The following is a 12,824-nucleotide window of genomic DNA, read 5'->3' on the forward strand; positions in this document are numbered from 1 at the left end:
TAGACATGATGACAATATTACAATTTACTAAAAACACATCCTAATAAAATTTCCACAACATGTCCATATGGCCTAGGATTGATGGAGTACAAGCTTAGCCTTAATCGAGGAATGACACCAGGCTCCAGAAATCCACCATGGACTAACCCACATTCCCAAGCCATTAGCCTTGAAGAAGGGGCCTTACCCCGAAAAGCTTTTTTCTGTATACATGCTCAGAAAGTGTTAAACACAGAGACAGCTGGGCACTTAGCAATTACTATCCCCCTTCCCACAATACCCACTGAATGTTCTGAAGGCTAACTATAATGGTTTTGGGGCACTTGTATTATTTTTATAAAGTGTATACCTTTTAAACTTTTATAATAATATTTTTACTATTTGATTTCAAATATTTGTTTTACAAATAGGCATTTAATACAAATCCCGTCATGACACTGTTGCCACAAATCATCATTGGTTCCCTATAGAAAGAGCACAGCAGGAACTGTTTTCTTTCAGTCACTCTGTCTCTAATTGAATTTAATGAATGTTGCTGTTCAGAGGGAGGGGAGGAGTTGGGCTTGGACCTAGGGATGTTCAGATACCAAGTACCGTGCTGTGTACAAGTACAAGTACCTATACTTTTCCAGCTCCAAGACTAGACTAGAGAAAAATTCAAAAGTTAGGAGGCAGCTGTCATTTGTAAGGAGCACACGGAGCTCCTGGGATTTGTACATCCCTGTTTTAATGTATGATTTTTTTAAATAAATATATATAAGGGATGCACTGATACCATTTTTCAAGTACTGATACTTGTCCAAGTCTTCACAGATACAAGTACTGATACATTTTTGTTTATGGTCATGTGACAGTTTTTCTAAAACAATACAGACTAATGATTTCAGGACAGTGGTGGAGTGCCAGAGCCAGGTCCCAGCAATCGGTACAACCGCTGGTAGTTCTCGTGAAAATGCCAAGTATCGGCACTGATATCTGAACTGGTATCTGAACATCCCTATTTGGACCCATTTACTGTAAATTGCCTGTAAGTTACAGTTTGAGCTATTGAGCTTTGTAAATAACAGACTTCTACCATCAAAGTGGATAGGAATAAACAGGTAAGCATGTGAAAAGGAGGCAAGGGCTCTACCTGTTGGCTGGATATAAAAATACAAAATATTACTATGTAAATGTTTATTTTAACCTGATTATGAAAAAATAATATCATATATATTTTTTATATAAATAAAATGCATTTTATTTATATAAATAAATTGTATCTAAATCAAATACATTTGTATATTTCTTACATATATAAAATATGTTTTATTTTTTTTTATCCCTGACCATAATATAGAAATAATTAGATAGATAAGATATGCAATAAATGTTTTTAAAGTGGACATAACTTAGTATGTAGAAACCCCAGAACAAAAGTGTAATTTATTGCAGCTTACCAGTCCCTAGATGTGGTGGCTGTATTAGCTTTCTTTCTGTTCAGTCATATTCCCTTATTGTTCACCAGGTGATCCTGCTTGTAACACACTACTTATCATAGAGTGGCAACTAGGTACTGTATCTGTTTAGCAGTGTGGTCACCCTGCACTGCTTGCTCCCATGTTGCACTACAAAACACCTCATCATCTCCTCATCTCCATAATATAATAAGAACGTGTTCTATAGTCCACAGAGGAGAACCAGGCAGTGCTTGAAATGTCAGTGCAAAACAGGCAGAGGAAGGCACATGGATTTACAAGCTCACTGGATTTCTAGCAGCATCAACAGGTATTTTATTTTATTAATTTTTCTACATTTTTCTTTTTTAAGAGACAAAACACAGGGAGACGTGGATGTAGTGTAGATATGTACTGAATATGTTTTTTATTATTATTATTATTTTTATTATTACACATTTATTATTATACATTATTTATTATTATTGTACATTTTAAGGTAATTATTATATACAAAATCTCATGTTGTATGAAAACAATGCTGTTCCATTTCACCGGCTGTGATGTACTTGCAGCTGCTCATTATCCACAGGTGCCTAGGATGGACCGGGTCCTGCCTCCTGTAGGCTGGAGAAGGATGCATTGTTAATTTAATTGATTTTTCTCCACCTTCCTTTTACATCCAGAAGCAGAAACGTGCCAGGAGAAGGCAGACTTGGTAAGCAGCGGAACCCTACTGACAATACTGGAGCTATTTTATTCCAAGCAAAGAACATTCCCTGTTTGGTTCCCCCTCCCCCAAGTCTGCTGCTATCTGATCTGTGATGTTATGTGATCTCTAGGATACATTCACACACACAAGTACCGGGCATTGCAGCTGAGCACAATGTCTCTCTCGTAGTACCCTTCCACTGCTTTAAATCCTTTACAATGCTGCCATGCTTCCTCTGCTATATCTCACCTCTCTTCTGCGTTTGCCTCTTGATCATGTTACCTCTAAGTCTTCTTTGCCCTTCTGTTTGCATATGCTTGGACTATCACACCATAGACTGCAGGGATCAAGGACTTCCCAGCCTTCCCAATCTATTTCCCCTGGACATACGGAAACTTCTGGCCGCCAACAACCACATCCAGTCCATCCCAGCGGACCTGTTCTTGTTCTACGCCGACCTGGTCTACCTGGATCTGCGGAACAACTCGTTGACCTCGCTGGAAGAGGGCACCTTCAGTACATCCACACGGCTGGTGTTCCTGGATTTAAGTTACAACAACCTGACGCAGCTGGAAGCCGGGATTTTCAAATCGGCCGACAGGCTCATCAAGTTGAGCCTGGGGAACAATAATCTCTCGGAGGTGCACGAAGATGCCTTTGAGAACTTGGACGCTCTCCAAGTGCTGGAACTCAATGACAATAATTTTCAAAGTATCAGCGTGGCCGTGCTGGAATCGCTTCCATCCCTCCGGACGGTGCGCCTGGAGGGGAACCCTTGGCTATGTGACTGCGAGTTTGCCAACCTCTTTTTTTGGATTGATGAAAACTCCAATAAGCTGCAAAAAGGTGGGTCACGCCGTCACCTGATGTAGTACAGCCTTTGACAGTAGTGGAGTGCTCCACGTGTGGACCCTTGCCAGGGACCCTTCCGTGCTTGGAGTAGACCCAACAACCTACGTACCTCCCAGATTCTCTGGAACAGCGTGCCATCGCTTCCAGGCTTTCATTGCTTTGCAGATGGAAACTGGAAGTGGCATGCATGTTGAGATACCGTGGTGTGCTTATTTAATAAGGTTCTACAAAGAGCAAGCACAAGGTGCAAGATGCAGTAACTCATGGCAACCAAGTATTCCAGTTTACTCTAGTCAAAGTGTATCCAAAGCCAAAACCTTTTTTTTTTAGTTTTGGATAGCATGATGAGGAGTTAAAACCCCTGAATGATTTTTTTTTTTACTGCACGTGTCCCTACCAGGTAGATTCAGTGTCTCTATTTGTCCTGGTGATCATTATCATTAGAAATGGAGGGGGAATCTTTCAATGGGGACACTTGTTCCTGTAACAGCTTTCTAAAAGAAGATTTCTCCTCACTTTGGAGAGATTTTCTCTCACTTCCTGTTGAGTCTACAGGACAAGAAGTAAAGCGAAATATCCCCAGTGGGATAAAGATGGCACTGACAGAGGTTTTACTATTTACTATTCCTTGTTCTTTCCAAAAATGAAATCTTTTGATAATCTCTTAGAACTGATTGGGGGGCAAGCTGGATAGGGAGTTTTTGGGGGCTTTTGTAGGCTAGTGGAAGGTCGGGACCCGTTTATTAACTACAGGGAGGACAAAGAGACACGGGTTCACCTTTGGAAAAAAAGAGTGGCCCTTTTAGAAATGTAACGGCAGCTAAATACATTTATTTGGCATTGAACTGCTGTTTTATTCGTGTTTGTGGTCGAGGACAAAATGAAAGGGCCACTACCCCTATAACCTTTACACGCATGCATCTGTATTTGTTTTGCTATGTACTTGAATGTAGCCAGGTCTCTTTTGTAAGCAGCCATTCCAGGCTGATCAAAGGCTTACTGCAGGAGACTTTGGCGGCACTTTGCAGAATAGGTTTCCCTGGTATCGGGACCTTTATCTCCAATAAAATTAGAACATTTATTTAAACTGTAAGCTGCATTATCTTGTTGCTTATATTTTAGGTTCCTTGATTCCTTAGAACTTTTGCAAAGGGTTCCTGTCTTTGAATGTAACATTTGTGTTATATTTGAATTAGGGATGCACCAATACCAGTTCAGATACTAGTGCCGATACTTGGCATTTTTCAGCGCTCCACCACTGTCCTGAAATCATTAGTCTGTATTGTTTTAGAAAAACCGTTGCATGACAACAAACAAAAATGTATCAGTAATTGTACTTGGAAAAACTGGTATTGGTGCATCCCTTTATATATGTTTATAAAAACAAAATCATACATTAAAACAGAGATGTAGAAATCCCAGGAGCTCCGTATGCTCCTTACAAATGACAGCTGCCTCCTAACTTTTGCATTTTTCTCTAGTCTAGTCCTGGAGCTGAAAAAGTATCCGTACTTGTACCGAGTACGGTACTTGGTATCGGTGCATCCCTAATTTTAATACCTTTAATACCATCACATATTGCCCACATTTCTGTACAGGCTCTTGGATCCTTCAAGGGGAACTTCAGAATATTCAGATTCCATCATTTGTTTTGTTTGTTTGCACTGCCTGAAAGAAACACAATATTCCATGCAGTTTTAAGTCTGTTGTAAATATAAAATTTTAACCAAAACTTAAAAAAAAATAACAGTAATAATAAAACAGTAAAAATAAAAGTTATTTTTGATGTCTTTGTCCTGCCACGGAGATTTCCCTTTACTTCCTTTTCTGGGGATACAACAGGAATTGAAAGAAAATCTCAAAGTGAGTGGAATTCCAGTTTCAAACAGTTGTCATCAGAATATCTGTCACCATTGGATGATCAATCTTCACCTCTTGACAAAACCTCTTCTCGCGGTTTTGCATATCATGTGTAGCATGCAGGGTGTGGAAAGGTGCTGATTTTCTGACCTTTTGTTATAAATGACTGGCTGCAGAGTACTGTACTTGGTCTGATAGGGGTGGTGCTACTTTCCTAGCACTGTGATCCCAAGGAGTCCAGAGCCTCATGGGCTTTGAAAGCAGAGACTGTGTGGTACTAAGTTCCCCCTGGAGGTCACAGGGTACCACTATGGGGTTTGAGACCTGCAGAGAGGCTGCAGGAGATCAGCAGCACCAAGATGTAACAAAGGATAAGAAAAAAAAGTGAAAACAAGCATTTAAAAAAAAAAAAGCAATTATTATACACAGCGCTTTAGCAAACTAAATGCCATTTATCTATTTAAGATCTTTAAAACTTGAGGACTTAAAGCAAATCTGTGCAGTGCCCGCCATTTGTGGATTTTGGATTGTGGGCATTTGGGCCCATTCAACCCGAAGAGCATTTGTGAGTTCAGGTATTGATGTTGGGTCAAAAGACCTGACTCACAATCGGCATTGTAATTCATCGCAAAGGTATTCATTTGGGTAGAGATCAGGGCTCTTTGAAGGCCATTTGAGTTCTTCCACAACAAAATTAAAAAGACATGGTCGAATTTATCATTCCAGTTCATCCCAAAGGTGTCCAGTAGGGTTGAGGTCAGGGCTTTGTGAAGGGCCACTCAAGTTCCTCCACACCAGACTCATCAAACCATGTCTGTATGGAGCTGGCTTTGTACACTCAGGCACAGTCGTGCTGGAGCAGAGAAGGGCCTTCCCCAAACTATTACTACAAGGTTGGAAGAGCACAATTGTCTAAAATGTCCTTGTATGTTGTATCATATACCGTACCCTACAGTGGTAACAAATTCACTGAATCATTTAAAGGGGTGTCCACATACATTTGGCCATTAAAGTAGGTGTGATGGTCAGGTTCCCACAAACCTTTGACTATATAGTATAGTTATTCAATATGTAGGTGTGACCGGTTCTCTTTAAAAGTGTCCCTTTTGCTGCTGTATAAGGCCCTCATATGATAACGCAGTAATAAAGGTGTCATTTTTGGTCCAAACCCACCAGTTTACATTTTTACCACTATATAAACCAAATTATCAGGTTTAAATGTATTGTCAATGTCTCGCAGGCTGTCCCTTTACCATCTTTACATTCACTACAGGTACACTTTATTACCAAACTGATCAGTGGACACATTTCCAGGAACAGGTCCACCAATTAAGTCACCTAAACCCATGACTAGCCATACCAATCAGGGACAATTGTCAGCCATTGCCACTAGTAAGAAAATTCCCCTTTTACATTATAGGTACACCACAGGAGAATCCGGCGGCTTTTTTTCTTGTAAATGTTTTACAACTGTGCTGCAGTGCATGCTGGGAGCTGCTGTTGGAGAACAGCTGGAGAGACGCAGGTTGCCCGACCTTCTTGTATGACGATTTCAAGTGCAAATACGTTATATTTTTGCTACATGAAGCAGTCGGCACTAATTGGCTGATAATCATTTTTGTCTGCGTGCAGGACAGTTGCGACCATCTGTTTATAAGGCGCCGATGTACATATCAGCAAATTCAAGGACTGCGTGATGTAAAATCAATAAACCCTTGACGTCCTATTACCCCTTTAAATAATGGCTCGCCTTGTAAGCTGAGAGGCCTTTCATATTATCTCATTATCTGTATGAGGGCTGCGGGATGGAGGGGACAGCGGCTTGTAGAAGAAAGAGAAGCAAGTGCTATAAATTCACTGTTTCCCTATGGACACCATACACGTCACAGCACTGCTGATGGATAGACGTGTACAGATGCTGCAGGCAGTTCAATTAATACAATGCTATTGTCGATTAGTTATTCCCCTTACCTCTTCATACCTTCCCAGAATTATTCAAAGGGAACCCGGTTTGCAAAATTAACTTTTAAAGGTATTCAAATCAGCCTTTCTCAACCAGGGTGCCGTGACACCATGGGGTGCCTTGTGACTTCCTCAGGAGTGCCTAAAATGTTCACACAGCATCATACCTTTCCATAGTGGACCATGGTGAAAAGTAGGCTCCTAGTGTGAGAGGGGATGTCTCTGATGTGAAAGGAGGTGGTTCCTAATGTGACGGGGGCACCTGATATAAAAGAGGCTCTTATATGAAAGGGGGAACCCCTTTATTTTGCATTGGAACCCTATTTTTCTTTTCTGCAGTGTCCCCTTAAAATCCCATAGCAGACCCCTATCTCAGATTATTTATTACAGGCATTTATATAGCACCAGCAATTTACACAGCTGCACATTCTCATCAGTCCCTGCCCTCAAGGTGCTTACAATCTAAGGTCCCTATCTCACATGCATACATAGAGGGCCAATTTAGACAGGAGCCAATTAACCTTCCAGTATGTCTTTGGAATGTGGGAGAAAGCTCTCACAAGCACTTACAAACTCCTTGCAGATGGCATCCTGACCAGGATTTAAACCAGGGACCCTCAGTGCTGCAAGGCAGAAGTGCTAACCACTACACCACCGTGCCGGATATTGGAGGCCCACATTTAAAGTAGAAAAGCCTGTCCCCTGCCAGCATGATGCTCTCTGTAGGGAAGCAGTGGCCATTCTGCAGAGATGCGACACCCCGATCCGATCCGATCCCCTGCTGAGCCCAAGCTCCAATTAGCAGCAAGTATCACATTTTCTAATTGTAGCTGATTAACCAAATCAATCTTTTCTTTGCTGGGTCAAACAATTGCTTTAGAGTGAACAATTGTTTGAAACGATCCATTGTTTGATCAATCAGTATTTTATCCTTATGTGTATGACAAGCATTAATCCTGAGGAAGCATTCAAACTTTGTGTATCTATTCACACCTTTGTGTTTCAAGCAGAAAGCTGGATTTATAAATACACTGCATCCTTACCCCATCAAATACACCTTCAAGAACATTCGATTCTGGTAATATTTTGTGTGTAAAAGTCACTTTACAAAGATTATAGGATGGGTTTTGACTCTTTAAAGCCCAACTCCCAACTCTCCACCCACAGTGCTCCCCCAGCCCAAGCTGTACAATTTGTTTTATTGTTTCTAATATACCTACCTTTTTTCATAGTCCTTAGGCCAATCACTGTGGGTGATCCTGGATCTTGGAGATGCCAACACCACTCTGTGCATCATTATGCTGTAAATGAAGAGCACCATACTGATGCCCCCTGAAGGGGTAGACCCATGACGTCCTGCACTCACAGTATCACCTAGGTCTTGTGGGAGTCATTGAAATTGGAAGACTGAGGACATTTTGGGGCAAAAAAGAAGGCCTGCAGTTTACAGCCCTGCTTTGGGTCTGTTAACATTTTAAAAATTGGTTTGCTCAGAGCTGGTCTTCAGAAAACAATTTGCTGAATGGCATAAAAGTACAGCAACTAATACAGCTGACAAGGAACTTTACCCACCAATTCGATATCTTCCAAAACAGGTACTTTTAAGGCTTGCCAACTGCCAAGGTTGCCAGTGTGCTCATTTCAGCTCTCAACTGAACTTTCAAGCCAACAAATGGTTGGTGGTATAGCTGCTCACATGGGCAGCACCATGGCAACTGCATTTCAAATATAGGCTAAGATGGCACCTTCCTTGGCTGTAAAGGATAGAAGGATGCAGTTCCACTTTAAGCTTACCACTCATGTTACAATGTGATTGAACAATCTCCTTTAGATCTACCAACAACTAAGTGCTTGGGCCTGTCTGACTGCATACAAATTGATTGGCTAGATTAGGTAGGCCCTCATATTTTGGTCAATTTAAAGTTGATTGTATAAAGATCTGTAACGTGTATGGTGACCCTTACTGGGGCTGCAAACATACATGTCATGTATTCTCCAATTTCTGCTTTCCTATAAGCTGGCCACAAGACATTGAGGTCAGCAGGAGGAACCCATCAGCACTGCCCGGGACACAGGAGATCAACACTCCTGACCTTCTTCAGTGGATCAGCGTTTGGTGGCACGGGCGGCAGGAGTGGCAAGCATATGTTTTTGCTTTATAGGGACAGCCTGTGGGGAATCTCAGATGGAGGACAGGGTCACGTTTAGGCTCCATTCACCTAGGTCTATTGTCCTTTTGCACGACAAAACGCTCAAGACAAGGAACCCCATTCAGTTCTATGGCCCCTGTATACTCGTGAGGGTTTTGTCGCACGAAGTTTCCCATTGAAGTTTATGGGACCAAAAAGTGCTGCCATTTGCTAAAAAGTAGCTCATATACTTTTTCCAGCGACAGGCATTTTTTCTGCTTGCAACAAAACACTCAAGTGGGAACAGGGGCCATAGAAATGAATGGGATTCCCAGTGCCATCACAAGGGGGCTGTGGGGGATGCGGCCCACACCTGGTGACACCATCAGAGGGGGTGACAAAATTACTGACAGTCATTTTGGTGTCACCCCCTCTGAAAAGTCAGGCACTCGGTCATGGACAGAGAGCCTGACAGCTACACGTAAGAGGAGGGGACCCGGCGGCATACCTTATCCCTCCAGATGAAGTCCCCTCCTTTGTTTGTGTCGGCGTCCATCACCAAGATGGCCCACTGGCAGTGAAGTGCACGTGACGTCATTACCTATGTGCGTAATGACGTCATGTGCATACGTAATGACGTGCGTACCGGGTGACACCCTGCCTGGTGACCCCCTTGGGGATTCCTTGTCTTAAGCTATTTGTCAGGGACTAAGGGTGGAATCGCACTTTTCATTGTTCCGCCTCTAAACACGTTGTTTATTTCCACTTACACCGTCATTGTTCCTTTAGCGGCAATCACAACAAAATTAAACCGATATTTACTCTTTAACGCTGCACAACATTCCCCCGGATCGCCTTGGGTTTATAGCTTGTGTGTAGCTGTGTGCTTCATATTCAGGTCGTGCAGACTCACAAGCCCGGAGAGAGCTCGGCTGAATGCAAAGTTAGGCTGAGCCGCGGTTGCCGTGGCAACTGTTCGGGATCTCTGACAAATTTTGATGTTGCTAAATCTTTTGATACATTGTTATTACACGCATTCTAATAAAGAACAAGCGGCGGCCAAACCCGGGCAACAAATTTTAAGTTATTAAACATTAAATTGCATTTTCATTTCTTTAAATTAAAAATTAAACAGGGAATCGTATTCTTTCGCTGCTAGGCAGTGTGGAAAAATCACAAAGATTTGTCGGCTTGGCAGATACGCAGAAGGAAAATTTACTGTTAGTAGTAGTCGCAGTTTTAACTTTATCTTCGTTGTTCCAGTATGTTATTATTATTGTGGTGGATAGCCTTGCAAGATTTATTCTTAACATGAAGAAATTCCTCCTTTGAGAAAGAAAAAAAAATGCAGATTTCTTCATAAAAGGAAAAAATGTGCGTTTATTTATTTGCATAGAAGTCAGAAAAGCATTGCAACCGCGATCAGTGGATGGCTCCTGCAGATTCCCCCTTCAGTACCTGTCCATACCTCAATATAGACATTCGTTAACAGGGACTGGAGGAAGAATGAATGGACTACAAGTAGGGTTGCCACCAGGGCCGGATTTACTCTCTCTGCTGCCCCAAGGCCAAGTTCCTCAATGCGCCCCCCTAACCGCCAACCCCCCATGGAGAATGGCAGACCTGCAGGCTGCATACAGGTAATCTCGGTGACATCGCCGAGATCACTTGTACAAAACAAGCGGCGGCTTCCCCACTGTACATTTAGCTCTGCTTGACAAATGTACAAAACAACTACCAGCCTGACGGCCGGAACTGCATGCCCCGGGCATCGGAAGATAGGAATTCCACACCGCTGCTGCCCCTCTACTCCCTGCTGCCCAAGGCTGGGCCTTGGTTGGCCTTGTGGGAAATCCGGTCCTGGTTGCCACCTTTTCTTCAAGCGAAACCCGAACACTTTAGCGACACGCTGACATATTTTTGGGTGAGAGTTGTCGCGTATTCATATCTAAATAGCATCACCCATTAATATATAAATATCACAGTTGAGACTATTTTCAGTGGGGGGCCAGTAGCCCCTATCTTAATTTTGGTTGCCCCTGTCTGCCTGACATCTTGTGTCCGGATTTCTGCTGCCATGAAACCCGGACACAGCATTCAAAACCCGAACTGTCCGGGTGAATCCTGGACAAGTGGCAACCCTAAATACAAGTGTGATGATGTCACTGCACTTGTTTTCCATCGAGAACTACAAGTCCTTCTATTGCACGTGTCCTATGTACTCCTGACCGGTAGGTCCCAAGATTCAGTGACAAGTGGATGGTGACGCAATCACAAGCGATATAGAGAAGAATCTCAGACACACTGACTGCGACATAACTCCATCCTTTATTGACCAACATAAGTCCAACTTATCACAAAGCAAACAACATTTCGGGGCCACGGAGGGTGCCTTCTTCAGGCAACCAAGGTGACCAAAGTCACCCCAGAGTCTTATTCATCAGGCAAACAATGTGACCAAGGTGACACCAGAGTCTTATTCATCAGGCAAACAATGTGACCAAGGTGACACCAGAGTCTTATTCATCAGCCAAACAATGTGACCAAGGTGACACCAGAGTCTTATTCATCAGCCAAACAATGTGACCAAGGTGACACCAGAGTCTTATTGATCAGGCAAACAATGTGACAAAGTCACATATCTCTGAGCCTGATGAAGGGGACCTTGCGTGGGCCCCAAAAGCGCTTGACATTTGGGAGGCATCTATCAATAAAATGGATTTGCACTGATTTGAAAGCTCTCGTGCTGGTGTGCTGGTGACATCCTTATTGAAGTTTCAAAGTCACACTAGAGTCACATTGTTTGCCTTATGAAGGTACCCTCTGTGGCCCCAAAATGTTTGTTTTGTGATATATTGGACTTGCATCAATAATGGACAGAGTTATATTACACTTGGAGTGCTGCAAGTCTTCTCTACAAGTCTGATGGCGACAAAACGGGACTGTGCCTGTGATGTGTAATGTGCATTGAAAATGTCTACACGTAGCCTCCATGTTGCCCACGTGACAGGGTGACAACAGCATTACATTCGGGAGACACTGACACAGCGTTTTCCCTTTGTCTGAAGAAGGGACCAAACAGGTTCCAAACGTTGCTGTAAGATGCTACACTAGATCAGTCAATAAAAAGATTGAATTTCCAACTATACCGCGCCAACTGAAGAATGAGCTAACTAAACGGATGTGTTTAGTTTAACAATAAACTGTGATCAGTGACATACCATAGATCAATCAACAATCAATAAATGTGAACCAGTGTAACCAAAATTGTTATACCACATATAAATTCATATATAACATCAATAACTAAAAATAAATTATAAATATTTATAATCTTTTATAATTTATTTTTAGTTATTGATGTTATTCTGTCTCAATGGCCAAGCTTCAACACCCTTCTCCAATTCTAAGTGGTGCTGCAGACATCAATCTGAGATCATCCCTTTGTAGAACCGGCCCGAGGTCTTTGGCTTTGCCATTCTAGTAAATCCCACCACCGACACCAGTGAAAATATAATGATAAGGTAACAGCTGGAACACAAGCCCTGACCTTAAACACCTTAATTTGCTTGTTACAGGAAGAGAGATACAGGAAATGAATATTAAATGCAGAATCATCATATAACGTTCTATTTTCTCATATAATTCAATCACAAAATTAAATTAAATCTGCTGGTGAACATTAGACTAATTGAAGCACATGGAGGCAAAAAGGATAGAGATAGAATTAGTAGGCAGTCATTTGGAATGATGATTCTGAGATACTTGATGGTCAAAAGGTTTTAGAGGAAATACCGTTGGTTTGCACATACTAGAGGAAGAAATAGGGTCACTTCAAAGACAGTAATTGCCGGCCCCGCCGGAGTCAGTAAT

General features: G+C 42.2%; 1 protein-coding gene across 1 annotated transcript in view; it reads left to right on the forward strand.

Moving 5' to 3' along the window:
* Positions 1-2,292: 2,292 nt before the first annotated feature.
* LRRC38 (leucine rich repeat containing 38) overlaps positions 2,293-12,824 on the forward strand; it is a 24,668-nt gene continuing 14,136 nt past the window's right edge. Inside the window, exon 1 of the mRNA XM_018552652.1 lies at positions 2,293-2,994. Within this exon, the coding sequence (XP_018408154.1) occupies positions 2,367-2,994 (628 nt within the window). The 5' untranslated portion in view covers positions 2,293-2,366. The remainder of the gene's footprint in view (positions 2,995-12,824) is intronic.

Source organism: Nanorana parkeri, unplaced genomic scaffold, assembly GCF_000935625.1.
Source record: "Nanorana parkeri isolate BGI_ZX_2015 unplaced genomic scaffold, ASM93562v1 scaffold94, whole genome shotgun sequence".
Taxonomy (NCBI): Eukaryota; Metazoa; Chordata; class Amphibia; order Anura; family Dicroglossidae; genus Nanorana; species Nanorana parkeri.